The sequence below is a fragment of the Labrus mixtus genome, chromosome 5 (genome assembly GCF_963584025.1).
Source record: "Labrus mixtus chromosome 5, fLabMix1.1, whole genome shotgun sequence".
NCBI lineage: Eukaryota > Metazoa > Chordata > Actinopteri > Labriformes > Labridae > Labrus > Labrus mixtus.
In genome coordinates this window covers 30004095-30019931 of record NC_083616.1, presented here as the reverse complement: position 1 = coordinate 30019931, position 15837 = coordinate 30004095, and the positions used below count along the sequence as shown (strand labels likewise).

Here is a 15837-nt window from a genome sequence, read left to right as displayed (position 1 = left end):
AAAATGTATAAATGTGTTTTTCAAAATGTAAATTTGTCTCACATTTTGTAAAAGTATTTAACACTTTGTAATTTTTGCTTTGCACTTCCCAGCCACCGTACACAGGAGAAAAAAAACAATCAAACCTGTTTCTAACAGGTACATAACTTATTAACAAAGCGCGCTCCCTGTTCGTCCGGAACGCGCACGTAAAGGTACGCCGTAGAACCACCTGACCAGCTTGACGGGTTCTGATTGGCTGATTCGGCTCCACACCGTACAACAACGGCGCGGTGGGGTCACGTGACAGCATCTGCTGCTGGCTGAGCGAAGCGTGTTAGCAGGTAAAGAAAGAATAAAGATTTATTACGCTAATTACATCGATTTTTAAGACGTGTAAACTACTTGAGCGTGAATTGGTGTAGTTTTTGAGGAAGTTTAAGGAGACTGAAGCGATGAACACCTTCGTCTTGTTCGGGGAAAATGCTAACTAACAAACTAGCTCGCATGCTACAGTCCGGGCTGCGGTGCTGCTTTGTGAGCGGACGGGCCGTTCACATGCCGAATGTTGTCTGTACCGAAACATGAGCGGGACACGCGTTTTGTTTCACACTTTGCCCTCCTTTTCAGTCAAACTACGTCCACAACACCCGCCTCAGTGTCTCACATCAGCCGGTGTAAAGGTTATCACCACGCGTGTTGCTTTTCCTTTCAGTTATCGAGATGCTAACTTTAGCATGGTTAGCTTCTCTCTCGGGGTTTTTACACAAAGGGAAACATCTTCCGTACTTGTCACTGTTGTTTATTTATTGTGTTGCCGAGGATGTTGACCCACTCGGATAGTAATATCATCGACTGAGAGGTTAATTGTGTGTGTTTTGAGTGTTAAAAACGCTGCGTGAAGAGCGTGTGTGTCAATCTCTCCGAACAAAGACGAAGCGGTTAGCCTGCTGAAGCTAACGCGAGCTAACGTTAGCCAGCGCAGCTCATGTTACAGACTTGTTTTGAGTTTCATTTCAACACGATCTGGATTCATTTCCGTTGAATAAAGAGGCTGATTTAAGCAGCTAAACGCTACGTCGACAGTTTTCAACCCTCACAGTAGTTTGTCCACACCCATTAAAATCACATTTGTTGTCATTTGGTTCTTTAGCAACCAGAAACTGTGTGTTAACATAATGTAAGACAGGTGGTTAAGGTATCATACATCCACTGTATTGTGTCAACTTTCCATTTGAAATCAAGTCTCATATTGGGCAATGAGGTGTTTATTAATACTTAACATATGCTTGTGCATACTCGCAGCTCTTTTAATGTCTGAGGGAGGATTGTAAGATGACACCAGGACAGTCCCACTTGGCTGGCTAAATTTAAACTGGGAGGTTGGGGGGGCAACAGATGGGGTTGTAGTCTTACATGGTATACTTACATGACAACAGCTAGTCTCTGACTGGTGATTTAATGTTAAACTTAATCGTAATCCGGCGATATGGACCAAAACTCGTATCTCGATATTGTTTATCTGAATGGTACGGTGGCTGGGAAGTGCAAAGCAAAATTACGAATGTGAGACAAATTTACATTTTATAAAACAAATTTACAAGATGTGAAACATTTTTACAATCGATGAGACAAATTTACAAACGACATAAATGTTGACAAAATGGGAATGTACCAAATGTCGGAGGTGACCCGGTAGGAAGTGATCGAGTGAGGGGTCAATTTGTTTGTTTTGTCGGTACATTCCCTTACTACGGTGGCTGATAAGTGCAAAGCAAAATTACAAATGTGAGACAAATTTACATTTTGAAAAACCTTTTTACATTTTTAGAAAATAAAATTACAAAACCAAAAACACTTATACCAAGAAAAAAACACATTTACATTTTATAAAACAAATTTACAAGATGTGAAACACTTTTACAATCCCCAAACAAATTTACAAACAACAGAATCTTGACAAAATGGGAATGTACCGAATGCCGGAAGTGACCCGGAGTGAGGGGTCATTTTGTTTGTTTTGTTTTTGTCGTGGTACATTCCCTTTCCGTCAAGATTCTGTCGTTTGGGGACTGGTAAAAGTGTTCTGCCTCTTGTAAATTTGTCTCATCGATTGTAAAAGTGTTTCACATCTTGTAAATTTGTTTTGTCCTTGGTAAGTGTTTTTGGTTTTGTAATTTTGTTTCACAAAATGTAAATTTGCCTCACATTTTGTAACGTTATTTTAATGCAACATAAACTATATCGATATTAACAATATTGTCTTACCCTATATCTTGTTTGAAAATATTTCGATATATCTTAAAAACTTGATATATTTCCCAGCCTTCAGTATTATTCAGTTTGAAATTGTACCTGGAATTGACATGTAGTAACTGATGGCTGTCATTTGACCCCATTTTGTCCTCTTTATTCCCCTCACAGATTTTTCTATTTTGTACATACATTGTTTTGTATATACTGTATATGATGACTTCAGTGGTCAGCAACCAATCCCGGGGGACTCGGGACAAAATGCTGCCCACCACCACACAAACAACACAACCACAGAAACAGATACAGGTGGGTTCTCACCATTTTACATACAAAGTTGTGATCAGGCATAATTAATTGTCCTACAGTTGAAATACAGTTAATCGATTATTTTTATACAAATGAAAGATTTTCATGTTTAGCATAGAAAGTTGTAATACTAATAATGAACGTAGAATGTGTGAGATATGTGAAACTTAACTTCCTGCTTTTAAGAAACAACTTCTTATTTTGTTATTTTACAAGGATTGTAGGACCTTTGTCTATGAAGGCCAGCTGTCTTGTATCCTAATTGTTTTGTTTCTCACTGAATTTGTTTTATGTTTGATTGTTTATCAGGCCACAGCAGAACAGATTCGTTTAGCCCAGATGATCTATGACAAAAATGATGCAGACTTTGAGGACAAGGTCAAACAGGTAATCTATTTGTACATATTTGCACAATATTTATAGCATATCTTCTTGGATTTATGGTGCATGCGATCCTTATTGCATCACTTGGTCATGTAACCCATAGCTTTGTGTTCCTGTTTTGCAATCTCACAGCTGATTGAGGTTACTGGGAAGACTCAAGATGAGTGCATGGTAGCCCTCCATGACTGCAACGAAGATGTAAACAGAGCCATCAATTTCCTGCTGGAGAGCACCTCTGACACAGTAAGTCTTCATATGCAATTACATCAACACCACAGCTTGTTTTCCATTTTCATATGCCAGTTCTTGGTTTTTGCTGAAACTAAAATGACATGAACTACTCAAAACCTCAGTCACAGTTAAGATTTATTTTTGAGTCAACCTAATTCTTTGGTTTAAATCTGCCAGAACTCCTGGGAAACTGTGGGGAAGAAGCGGAACATTGGGAAAGAAGGAGGACCCTCAGAGATAAAAGACAGCAGGGAGAAGAGAGGACTAGAGAGGGAGACCAGTCGTGGACGTGGGGGGTCTAACAGGAGGGGCAGAGGCATCAGCCGAGGGCGTGAAGGTAAGATAGGAATTAACAATCTTTACCCAGTCTGGAGGATGAGTAGCCTGGATTGTGTCGATGCATTTGTGTATGAAAGTATGTAAAAATGGTGTCCCCTTTGTGTGATGCATGTTTGAAATGTCTATTTCTTTTACTTTATTTTTGCTTTATTAACCAAGCTATGTATGTCTATCATTCTATTCCAGGTCGGGTCGAGGAGAATGGGTTTGAGGTGGCTCCTGGAGAGAGACGGGGAGACCCAGGACGCAGGGGGCGGGGAAGAGGTGAGTGTAACGGAAACTTTTGTTCATGATTTCTCAGTAATGTTTACAATAGAGTAATTAAACAATGATATCTAATGCCTCCAGTTAGTTCAAATTTTCAAAAGTCTTAGGAGTTGTAAAGAGATTTCAATTACCACTGAATAAAAATTGAAAAGGGGCCAATTCAAAAGTAAACTGGAAGCTTGTTTGGTAAGCCAAAATATTGTCAAGGCAAATCTGATTCTGTTTACCTGTATGCCACGGTGTATGTGGTCAAAAATAATCTTTTACATGGGAAAATCTATGTACGTTGTAATGCCTATTTTTGAGAGTGCAGTTATGTATTATGCCTCGTTGTTATTTTGCATATTTTGGTGACGTAGTTGGCAGCTTGTCTATTTGTGTCTGTAGGCTTTTAAAGCATTGCAGCACTCAACATGTCTGGAATGTGTTCATTCCCCACAGCTGCTCGTGTGGGGTGGTGTGTTTGTGTGACGGGGCGTGGGGGGATGTTGTCAATAGTGCAAGAGATTTGAGGAGGTGGGAAGTGGGGGAGTCTGACTGGATTTGTAGGCTTGCTGTCTAACAATTTATCTAAGTGTGGTGAGGGTCATCAGGGTCTTCTTTAGCAAGATAGCTGGGTATACTATATTCATATATATTTTCTTGGCTGTCTTTTTGTGTGGTTGTTAAATGTCAGGTAAAACCACAAGGAAAAAGTGTTTCTAGGCCAAAAACAGATCTTTAGTTATTAAGACAATTTTAGGCTCCTGTAAAAAGACTAGCTGTATAATTGTTTTGCTATTATTCCTGTTAATTTGCACTGTATTAGTGAATACCATATTTAGCAAAGGCCCGAACAAGTGCTACATTTTAGATAAGAAAATCAGGCGTGACACCATTAAGAGAAATCTATGCAGGTATTCAGCAAAAAAGAAGACAGGCGGGTCAGCATAAAATAATGTTCGTGAGAAATATGCAGTGAGTCATCTCAGAGACATCATTGTAGAAATGTTTGGTCATGTAAAGGACCAGTCTGTACAAGTCATCTGTTTTTGTGTTTTCTTCAGGGACAGGGACAGGGACTCGTGGGAGAGGAAGAGCAGCTGCTGGCAACAGATTCTCCACCCAGGGAATGGGGTAAGAATATATGTTTGTTGTAAATATTGCACCTGAAGATTTATAAGGAGATGATGATGGTAATAACAAGCACATATCTCAATACAATCTGTGGAAAAAAATGAATTCTGAATCTCCTCATTCTGTAGCATGTATTTGCCACAATATACCAGAATGTATTTCCTTCACTTTCCTTTATATATTTACTATCTCCACTCTGTACTCATTCCAGTATCTTCAACCCTGCTGACTACTCTGCTAACTCTGGAAATCGGCAGGAAACATGGGAAGGGGATGGCAACGAACATGCAGAGGGAGCCGGTAAAGGAAATAGCAGAATCCTCTTAAAAGTATTAGCTTCTCCTGGCATGCACATGCTGCAAAACAGTGAGACTTTTAAGCTAAATTTATCCACAGAATGGATTGAAAAGCCAAGAAATTCTGTTTTGTAAAGAAGCATTTGTGGTGCTATTTTTTTTAACAACACTACTTTGGTTGCTGACAACATTACGGCTAACCTGACTGCTGATCTGTATTTTTAGGAACATGGACAGGCAATGTAGAAGACTGGACTTCAGAGGACTGGAATGAAGATGTAAGACAGCACTTTTTAATCATATTTAAAGGATTTACATGGCTTTAATTTGAGTTTGTATAAGTTAAAAATAGATTCCTTTTCATTTAATCTAATTGGCTGGGTTTACTTAATAAACACCATTGTTTAATGATTTCATAAAGTGTCTATCAGTGGGTCTCTTAATTGTTGTTAATGTAGAGTAAAGCTCACATGCATAGATTAATGTGATGGATGCCTGTATTATACTTTCCATCCTTTTTCCACAGTTGTCTGAGACCAAGGTATTCACCGCCTCTTCTGCTCCAGTGAACCACATCACACCTGGACAAAAGTAAGCCCTCTTCCATTCCAGCTGTCAGGACAGCTTTTATTTTTCAAGGCAACACAAATTAAATTAAACTTTTTCCCCCTGCGTCCCCACAGTGTGGACTTGGCTAGCCTGCTACCCAAGGCTGGAATGACTTCTATGGACTCTGATTTGGGGGTGATAGTTGATGGCCCCTCAGCCGAGGATTTGGGCCAAAGCCTGGTGTTTACCAATTCCCACCACAATGGACGCACTGCAACACACAGCTACGCACACGCCACAGCCAACAGCTATGCCCATGCCGCCTCTGCTGGCACCACCTACGCACATGCTGCACTGGTATGGACAGCCGATCATAGATCACTTACACATGTGCAAGCATCAGCCACAACTTTAACCGATCTGTATGTTCCTACACAATCGTACGAGTTCTCATTTTCTTCCCTCATTCTCACAGTCCTCTGTCCTGGGTTCTGGGTTTGGGTCCCTTAATGCGCCTAAGCCAACACCTAGCTCTGACATGAGGACTTCAGAGCAGCTCAACGGCCCTCGGCTTGGCCAGAGAGTCGGCCAGACATTGGCCACAACCAGCAACAGTAATGTTTCCAAAGATGCAGGGCCACCTCCAATACAGAACCCTGCTCCTGCCCCTTCTCCCTCTGTCGACGTCAAGCCTCAGAGGGTTGAGAACGGCCCTGTTACTGCCCAACACTGTAAGTTTATCTCGCATTAAAATGAAAACCCAACACAGAAGTTTATGGAAGGACTGTAAGACATGACGTTGTGTTAATCAATACTTATCCAATTTCTTTTTAGTGGAGATGAAGCTTCAGCCAGAACCATCAGCGGTGCTTAGCCAGCTAGCTCAGAGGCAACAACAGTCGTCCATCCTCCCCACCACAGAGCCTCTGGGCCTGTCCCAGTCACACGCTCCACAGGTTCCCACACCACCAGGTAGGACTGCAGAATAGGCTCATACTTGGCAATTAAACATGTAAGTTTGCAGAGGATGCCACATGACATAAAAGCTACAACACTTAATGTATAATTAACAATATTGAAGCAACGGAGCAACAAATTGTTTAGTGTGAGCTTATAAGCTTAAATGACGACGGGGCACCTTTAAATATAATTCCTCCTTCATTCGGATCTTTAACACGTTAAAAGAAAGAAGGTGGAGTTGAACAACTGCAAACAACAGATTGGTCAGAGATGTTTTTTTAAAGATTTGTTTTGGGGCTTTTCATGCCTGTTATTGGAGAGCCGGGACAGTGGCTGGAGCTTTAAATCAGAAGGAGAGAGTGGAGAATGACGTGCTGGAAAGGAGCCACAAGGGTTAATCAAAAGGTTTATTCTCTGAAATCAACAAGGGGTAACACACAATCAGAGTTAGAAACATTCTGTTTCATCTCAGAGGACGGTGTTTTGGAGATCCAACTCACTAGAAGGTTCAAATAGAAAAAGGACATGATCTTACGGCTATGTGTTAGCAATTCTCAAAAGGAAGATCATAACGGGGTTCCTTTGGGAACGTTAACAGCCCTAATTAACACCTTACTGATAAGGAGGAAAAACAAGTCTGATTCTCATGTTCTGCTCTGAAATCACACGGATGTCTAGACAACTCAAACTTAAGGTATTACAATTTAATAGAGAAGCAATAGTTAACACTTTGAACAAATAAATAATTACAGGCCTAATTCAGTTACCACAATACAATGCTGTGGAAATGGACTTAAGATGAGCCAGTGCTTCTGCTAATCCTCCAGAGTAACATTCGTTGCAGGATAATGGCATTACTGACCTGTTTTCAGTTACAGCTTCCATTATTATGATCGTTTGAGTTTTTAACAACATTGTGAATCACACTGTCACTTTCAACCTCCTTCAGGTCATGAGTCCTCCATCCCTCCCATGAGAGATGGAGCCTCTCCTGGAGCCAAGCTGCCAGGCATGGAGCCTCCAATCACAGAAGCCCCTCAGCGGCAGCTAAAGGCCCAAAGACGCAGAGTACCTCCTCCCTCAAAGGTAAACTCTACCGATATCTGAACATTTACTAGACTAAATAGTAATAAAAAAAACATTGTATTTCTTGCAAGTTCAGAAACTAGAATATTTAAGTGATGTTTATAAAATGGTCTGTTAACTGGAGAGGTGACAGTTCACTGTAAGGCACCGCACCCCTACCTGTTCAGAAATTCTCGCTGTGGGCAGCCCACTCATTCTGACGCATGTCCATTGGATGCTGTTTGTGTATTTCAGCCTTTATATGTGTGTGTAGTATTATCAACAACAGAGTATAAAAAATGAGTTTTTCTTGACATGCTTGACACGCTCACTAGCTAAACTGTTCCATGATTTGACTGTTCATCTCCATAGATTACCAGAGGGCACACAGCACTTAATATTGTCACATTCATATAAATGTTAATTTTCCTGCTTTACACTGCTACTGACTTGTTTCCATCTAAAATAATTTCTCACCGAAATCAGCTTATATCACGTACATACCTGGGCACATATTTGCCCAAAATCTGCACCCGTTCTACTCAACGCCCTCTTTGTTTACTCAGATTCCGTCGTCAGCCGTGGAGATGCCAGGCTCTGCAGATATACCTGGCCTGAATCTTCAGTTTGGAGCTCTTGACTTTGGGCCTGAGGCTGGTAGTGGAACAGTAGACATGGCACAGGCAGAGTCGGCCAGAGAGCAAGCCCCTGCTCAGGCCCCAGCTCCAGCAGCTCCGGCACCCATGTCTGTCACAAGCACTGTTCCCATTCAGCAGCCACAGAGCAGCCTGTTCTCCAAACCAGGAACTGTGAGGTACATTTCTGAGTTTTTTTTTATTTAGTGCTGAAACTGGTTTGTCGGTTTTACGTAAGCAGTTATTTGTTACTAACATTCCTTAAAAGATTTGTTTGTAAGCTTACCTTCCTTTCTCTCTTTCTTTGGATAGTGACCACATGAGCAGCTTACCTCCAGCCGTATCAGACCCCAGCTTCCCCTCACCATCCGTGGGCTTGCCCAGTGCCACGCCCTCCCCTTCCCTGGGTCTTCCTAGTGCAGCCGCTCCACCTTCTTCCTCAGCTCCCACAGCAGCCAACCGGGTGGAGAGCAGTGGCCCAAGGACCCTGCCACCTCACCTGGGCTACTCTCAGAGCAAAGATATACAGTCAGCAGTTACCATGACGGTAAGAGGAAACCTTTTACTCTTTAATGAAGGGCCCAAATAACGAAATGATTAAGAGCTCCTCTGACCACTTTTCAGAAGTCTCTCAGGGCCTGATTTTCTAAAAGATTGTGGGGCTTTTGCACCACACTGAACCTGTGAAATGAGTCATATAAATACAGTCTTATTCACAAAGTACTCAGAGCAGGACAACCTTTTGGGCTTTTTTGCGCCTGAATATCATAGGTGCTATATGTTTTGTGAATCAGACTTTGAGATGATGCTGATAGCGGGAAAGATGATGCACAACTTTTGGTGTTAGTGGTTGCAACCTTAGGAAATCTTAGGGCTGCTTAACACAACCTTTTTTTATCTGTTCTCTTCATAGAATGGCTACAGTGGTATGAAGACACAGAGCACACAGGACAGTAAGTACCCTCAGCATTGTCTAAAATACAATATAATAAGTATTGATTGCTGAATGCATTTGATAGGAAGTGGAGAGAGTCCTGTAAATGGATGTGATTAAGTTTGTTAAAGAGCAGCACACTCATTCGATTTTTTTAAAGTTAATTAGTCTTCGTCTTTCTCAAACAATGTATTCCAAATGTATTTTGCTTGTGGTTTTTTTTTTTTAACCAGCAACGAGAACAGTGAAAACGGAGTCTCCTGTCATGACAAGTGACAGTGGTCCCAGCCACCACATCCCCTCCCCTGCAGTTACACCTTCCCACTCCACAGCAATGATGTCGCTCAACAGGTAAGAGATGATTCAGACACAGTGACGATTTATATTTCCCAATGATTCTTTTTTTGGTCTGGAGATAATGATGGTTACAAGCACATATCTTAATCCTTTAATGTGGACATATATTTGACTGAATCTCCCATCTTCCTGCTCATGTGCCCTTTACTAAGTTCTGTGAATGCTTCATCAGATGTAAGCAGGCTGGCTGAAACATTTTACTCTCTCTCTCTAGTCACGTGACCAGTACTCACTCGTCTGGATCAGCCCTCCCCACAAGCTCGTCTCTCACTGTAAGTGTGTCGATGCTTAAAAACAAACGCAAGATAGATTTTCGGACTGTTTGAAATACAGAAATAAAATATATTTGACCTGGGTTTCTTCTCAAACACCTTCTCTGCTTGTGTTTCATCAGATCAGTCATGAGGACAGCAGCAGCGCCAACCTCCATGCATTTTCATCGTCGTCCAGCCAAGTTGTCAATCCTAGTCCTGCTCCCCAGGCTGTCAGCAGCTTGACCACCAATGGTTTGCACCTATCTGGAGCACCAGGACTAACTCCTAATGGCTCAAACGCCACACTGTCGGCTGCAGTCAGCCGCACGGCTCCTCTGCTCACCGCCACATCAGGTAGGTACATCATATTATAATGTTATTATTCCTGTTGATCATTTTAACAGTCTTGATTCTCAACTAGTTATGAATAGAAATGTAAATCTAAACATTGTAAATCCAAAGATATGAACATACTTTATTAATGATTGAGTGATTCCCATGCTCTTCAGTCAAGCCAAATAATCCTCCCTTTTCCAGGAAAAGCTCCCCCAAACTTGGCCCAAGGAGTGCCGCCTCTACTGGCTAACCAGTACATCATGGGCCCTGGTGGCTTGCTCCCAGCATACCCGGTAACACTCCTAATGATTTATTTATTTGTGGCGGTTTTAATTAGACCCCTGGGTTAAAATTAAAAAAGGACTGGCACTGAAATATGTTTTGTGTTGAAGTCTTTCTCAAGGGCTTAACCCTCACTGAACTGTTTAGCTTTCTGTTATCACTGTATTTATTTGTTTTGTTTTTTTATGTCTGTGCACTTTAAATCTGTGTTTCTATAAGTGGGTTCATTTCATTAAACTACGTTCAGATGAAAAATGATGACTAGGGAACACACTGAGACTTAACAAAAGTCTCCTAGAAGCTACAATGGATATGAAGATAAATAAAAGTTAGTTTGCAGGCAACAGTGAGATTTCTAAGAAAGTCCTAAAATGACTCTGAATAATCACCGGTTCTCTTTCTGTTTTCTTTATTTCAACAGCAGATCTATGGATACGAAGATTTGCAAATGCTGCAGTCTCGTCTTCCAATGGTGAGTCTGTTGTTATTCGTTCATAGACCTTGCTGTATTTTTTTATGTGCATAATGCTTTAATGTATGATTCCTGCATATTAAATAACAACATGCACATGATGTATTTGACTGATAAATGATTGACCATGAAGATGAACTTGAATAGTTTAGAAATGGAGCTGTCAGATAATTTGTCCAGCAGGGCTTGCTCTTACTTCATTGTGAAGAATTCTTTGGCAGCTTGTTGTATTTTTGTGGATATTTTCAGTTTCAATATTGTCTCGTCTGACTCCACAGGACTATTACGGTGTAACATTCCCTGGTACCACGGCCGCTATGCCTGGAAGAGATGGCCTGGCTAATAATCCATATACTGGTAAATCACATTTTATGGTGACTTTGAGATTCTGAGTTTATTGTCCCATTACATTTGCAATAGAATTCATAATGGGCCGCTAACTCGCAGAGAGGAGAAACAATTGACACCATTCATCAAACTTGATTTTTTTATTTCCTCTCGGCTCAGGTGAGGCAACAAAGTTTGGCAGGAATGACGCTTCGTCTCCCGCTCCCCCAACCAGCCTGTCCACAGCTGGAGTACAGTCGCAGGCCCAGCAGGCTCCACAGGCAGGATCACAGGGTCAGGGCCAGGGACAGAGCCAGGGTCAGCAGGCACAGAACCAGGCCTTCCTGAACCCTCCTCTTCCCCCAGGCTATGGATACACTGGTAAAGAACAGTTTTTTTTTGAATGTGTAGGATGTTGTACACAGCCACTTAGAATGAACTCCTCAAGAACATTACCAGTTAGTCACCTTCCTCTCATTATTTTGGCTTTTTCTGTTGAAATGTCTAGAAAAATGTAAACCAAAAGGAGAATTATTTGAACTTAAAAGCTTCTTGTCTGCAAGTTCCTTAGTTCTGGGATACAATGTGATGTGTACCAGGCTGTTTGAACTTTTTTTCTCCCTCTTTAAAAATCAAACATTTAAAGAAAATAGCAGTATACTAATGAGTATATAAACCTTTAAGGGTGCTAGTTTTAATTAAAGTATTCCTCAATTAAAGACAACAAGTGACTAGTGCAGGTGGGCATTGCTGCTCGGCGAATTGGTCGCCCTACTGAATGTCACAATTATGAATGTCACTGTAAGCTGTGACTTCAACTAGCGTAGCTGCAGCTAGCAGGATTGCAAACAGATGGTAATAGAACGAGCTGCACGTTGTGGACTTTGCTGAACACAATGGAAATCGCAAAGCAGGAAGACAGTTACCTTCCGGGAGAGAAGGCCCCCCAAAAGCTGACTCAACTTATATACTGGCCCGACTTTAATTCCAGATTTTATGGTAATTGTCAATTTGTGTGTAGACTGTTTAGAGACCATAACTCATTGTGAAGCTTTATTAACGCTTCTAATTCTCCATCTTTTAGGTCTGCCGTACTACGCTGGTATGCCGGGGGTTCCCTCAGCCTTCCAGTACGGCCCCACCGTCTTTGTGCCTCCTGCTTCAGCCAAACAACAGACGATGGGCCTGGCCAACCCCTCCAATCAGTACCACCAACAGCATCAGCCCAGTTATGGACAGCATGCGTACAGCACAGGTACGACCTGGACAAAACCAAGAGGGCTCAGTCCGTCACTGATGTGACTCATGGTGCTGTCAGACAATTAACACAGCCACGTTTTGATCCAGTTCAGTGAGAATACAAGAGTTCCTTTATCGATGGAATCGAGCTGTTTAATTTCAGCTTTCGAATTAATCTTACTTGACTGAATCCTGTTAGTGTCATTGAGCTGTGACAGTCCAGATTTAGCTTAAAATATGACTTTCACAGCATCCAGCCATACAAAGTTATTTTGAAGGTTACTTAAACTGTGATGGATTAACTTGTTATTTTTACACCAGTGGCATATCAGTCCTGGTAATTCAGTCTGGTGATTATTGATGCTCCAAGTACCCGAGTCGACAATCTTGTCTTACTGCAGCATTGTCAGACAATGCAGGCATAAGGTCAACACTTTGGATACCTTTCAATACCACAAGTTGTATTCAATCTCTTATTTCCATGATTGATAGTTTGAGAGCAGAGCTTAAAAGCTTTGTCATATTTTCAATCTAAAGCTGCTGCAAGCAGAACAGAGCACTGTCTAAATTGCACAAATACATTGGCAACATGTTTGTGCGATTTAAACCGTGTTAGCGTTCGTCTGCAGCTAATTAGATTTTATTGTTGTTGTTGTGGTGGTATTGACATAGGTATCGATATTGTTTCCTTTCTGACCAGAATCATAACAAAGTTAAAACATCAGGTATCTTGATAAGCCTGGCAGGTATAGTCAGAGACGATATGTTGATGCAGACTTTGAAGGAGCCTTTAGACAACATTTCACACAACATGTACACAAAATGCTGCATGTGCGTGTGGAGTTGGGCCTGTGTGTTTTTTTGCTTGTGCTGCATGCATAGCTCAAACCCCCTGCTGAAGTTGGACACGGCTCAATTTAGACACCTCTGCCATGTTAGTCAGGTTACCTTACTGCCTCTCTCTCCCCTTCCCTCCTCCCCCCCTCTGATTCTGCCACCCCCTCTTTGCTCTTCCTTTCCTTCTCTTCACATCATCTGGTCTCCTTTCTCTTCCTACCCCACGCCCTCCTCCTCTGCTCACTCTGCCTCCTCTCTTCTTCTGTACTCCTCCTCCTCCTTCAGCCTTTGATGACCTATCTCAAGCCCACGGTGGGGAGTACAGTAAGGGAGGGTACGGAGGCTCTGCCCAGTCGCAGGCCAAGTCAGCGGGCAGCGGCCCAGGGAAAGGTACACACACAACACATGTGCGCACAGTCTCACAGCATACACCAAGTCAGTGGGTATTTGTCCCATGAGAAAAACAGATGTACTCACAATTACAGATGATGCTACAGACAAGAATGTGTTGGAAGAAGGTGTGTATATGCATGTGTTTGATCGCACTGTGATGGATACATGCAAGGGGTGAAAGGAAGTGAGAAAATCTGGCTCTGCACCTCCTCACTCACTATGCTTCTTCCGACTGGCTGGCCCCCCTTCTACTAACAGTGGAAATGAACAATCAGTGCATAATATTCAGTCATCAGTGAAGTGATGCAGTTGTTCTTCTTCTCCCCCTTAACCCCTGATTTTTCTCTATCGCTATCACTTTCTTCTTCTCTGTTATTCCTCCCTCTTTCTATCTCTCTGTCCTCCCCATTCTCTTTCTCCTCTTAGCACCAGGACTGTCAGGGTCGGGGACTGGTGGAGGAGTACCAGACATGGGAGGTTCGATCTACAGCAAAACTCAGGTGAGTGACCTCCCTTCCTCTTCTATGTATTGAAGTGAAGGGTTGACACACCTTGTTTATGTAACCAAACTGGATTGGTTGGTTATTCAAGTCAAGTTTTATGCAAGAAATTCTTGGAAAGCAATTTTACAAGCATGTTCTTGTTCAGGTGAGCTTTTTTTTTTTTTTTTTAAACCTTTTGTTGTCTCTCTGTTTTATTCTCAGTCATTTGACAAGCAAGGCTTCCACACAGGGACACCGCCTCCCTTCAGCCTGCCTTCAGCACTGGGGGGAACGGGGCCCCTGAATCCTGGTGGAGCTCCTGGCTACGCCCCTGCTCCGTTCCTGCACATCTTGCCGCCACACCAACAGCCCCACTCCCAGCTACTGCACCATCACCTCACACAGGACGGACAGGTACACTGATCCAGCCGTTGTGAATTAACTTTGTGCTTAAGTGGCAGTGAGAAAAACCCTTCTGCCTCTTCCTCTGGTGCCTTGCATCACTGTTAAGCCCTGCCCCCCCAAATGAAGCCCCAACACTAGTTATGTGGGACTCAAGAGGACAGAAACTCTGACAGCAGATCAATATACATATTTAAAAAAAATTGTGTTAACCAGTATTTTAATGAAATAATGTTTGCTTGTTGTTTCCTGCAGGGTGGTCCAGGTCAGCGCGGTGCATCCAGCAGCATGCAGCAGAAGACCCAAGGCAGCAAGTCCAGCTATGGCAGCTCCCCCTACTGGGCCAACTGAGCAGTGCTTTCCACCACCCTTCCCCAAAAGGCTGTGTGTGCGTGTGTGTAAAGCTTAAAGAGAAAAAAAAAACAAAGACACACTACCCTCACAATGAGCAACCATGGGCCTCCTGGCCCCGCTCCCCCCACCTCCACAAGTCCTCATAAGTCTTTTGGGTTCTCTCTTCCCCCCCTTTTCAAAATTGGTTGTACATGTAAGATATTTATGTATGTATTTATATATATATACTGTATATGTAATAGTAGAACATGAAATGTGGTTGCTGCATTTTATTTTTTGAAGGACTTTTTGTTTACTTTTTTCAAAGCTGCAGGAAAAGATGTTACATAAAGAAAGACAGAATGGGATGAAAACGCTGAATCCGATGGTGAGAGTGAGTGAAGAAGATAAAGGATCTAAAACTTCCTGTAAGAAACCAGAAAAAAGGAAAACCGAGAGAGCTTTAGCACTGATTGCATATGAGGACATTTCAGATGGGGGTGGGGTTTATAATAACTAACTGCATCTGTTTTTCTTTCTTCCTTTTTTTTATACATAATGCCCTGAATGACCAGGCTCATCCCCCCCCCCCCCCTCCCCCAAAAAACTTCATTTTGTAGATTCCCGTCTCTTCCCCTCCTTCCTTTCTCTCCCTCCCCCTCCAGAGGGCAGTCTGCTCTCCTCGTTTCAACACTTTCCCGCAAACAGGGACTTGCCCGTCTGAATTTTATATTTTAATTTAATTTTAACCATGATTTCCCTCGAAATAAACGTTCTGAGCAGTTGGAAATATTTAACTTGTCGCA

At 42.2% G+C, this 15837-nt stretch overlaps 1 protein-coding gene and 1 non-coding gene across 2 annotated transcripts; both read left to right on the top strand.

Moving 5' to 3' along the window:
- Window positions 1–219: 219 nt before the first annotated feature.
- LOC132974690 (ubiquitin-associated protein 2-like) lies at window positions 220–15823 on the top strand. The gene is made up of 29 exons (XM_061038921.1): window positions 220–323; window positions 2404–2541; window positions 2851–2928; window positions 3058–3168; window positions 3334–3493; window positions 3682–3759; window positions 4815–4878; window positions 5090–5178; window positions 5400–5452; window positions 5701–5765; window positions 5858–6080; window positions 6199–6454; window positions 6558–6695; window positions 7633–7769; window positions 8315–8562; window positions 8696–8930; window positions 9297–9354; window positions 9551–9668; window positions 9889–9946; window positions 10069–10282; window positions 10466–10557; window positions 10968–11018; window positions 11297–11375; window positions 11526–11726; window positions 12430–12600; window positions 13707–13811; window positions 14241–14314; window positions 14519–14710; window positions 14954–15823. The coding sequence occupies exons 2-29, from the start codon at window positions 2446–2448 to the stop codon at window positions 15047–15049; spliced, it is 3540 nt and encodes a 1179-aa protein (XP_060894904.1). The 5' UTR covers window positions 220–323; window positions 2404–2445; the 3' UTR covers window positions 15050–15823.
- LOC132975044 (small nucleolar RNA SNORD121A) lies at window positions 4920–5000 on the top strand. The gene has a single exon (XR_009673218.1). It is a non-coding gene; the product is annotated as a small nucleolar RNA SNORD121A (small nucleolar RNA).
- Window positions 15824–15837: the final 14 nt, after the last annotated feature.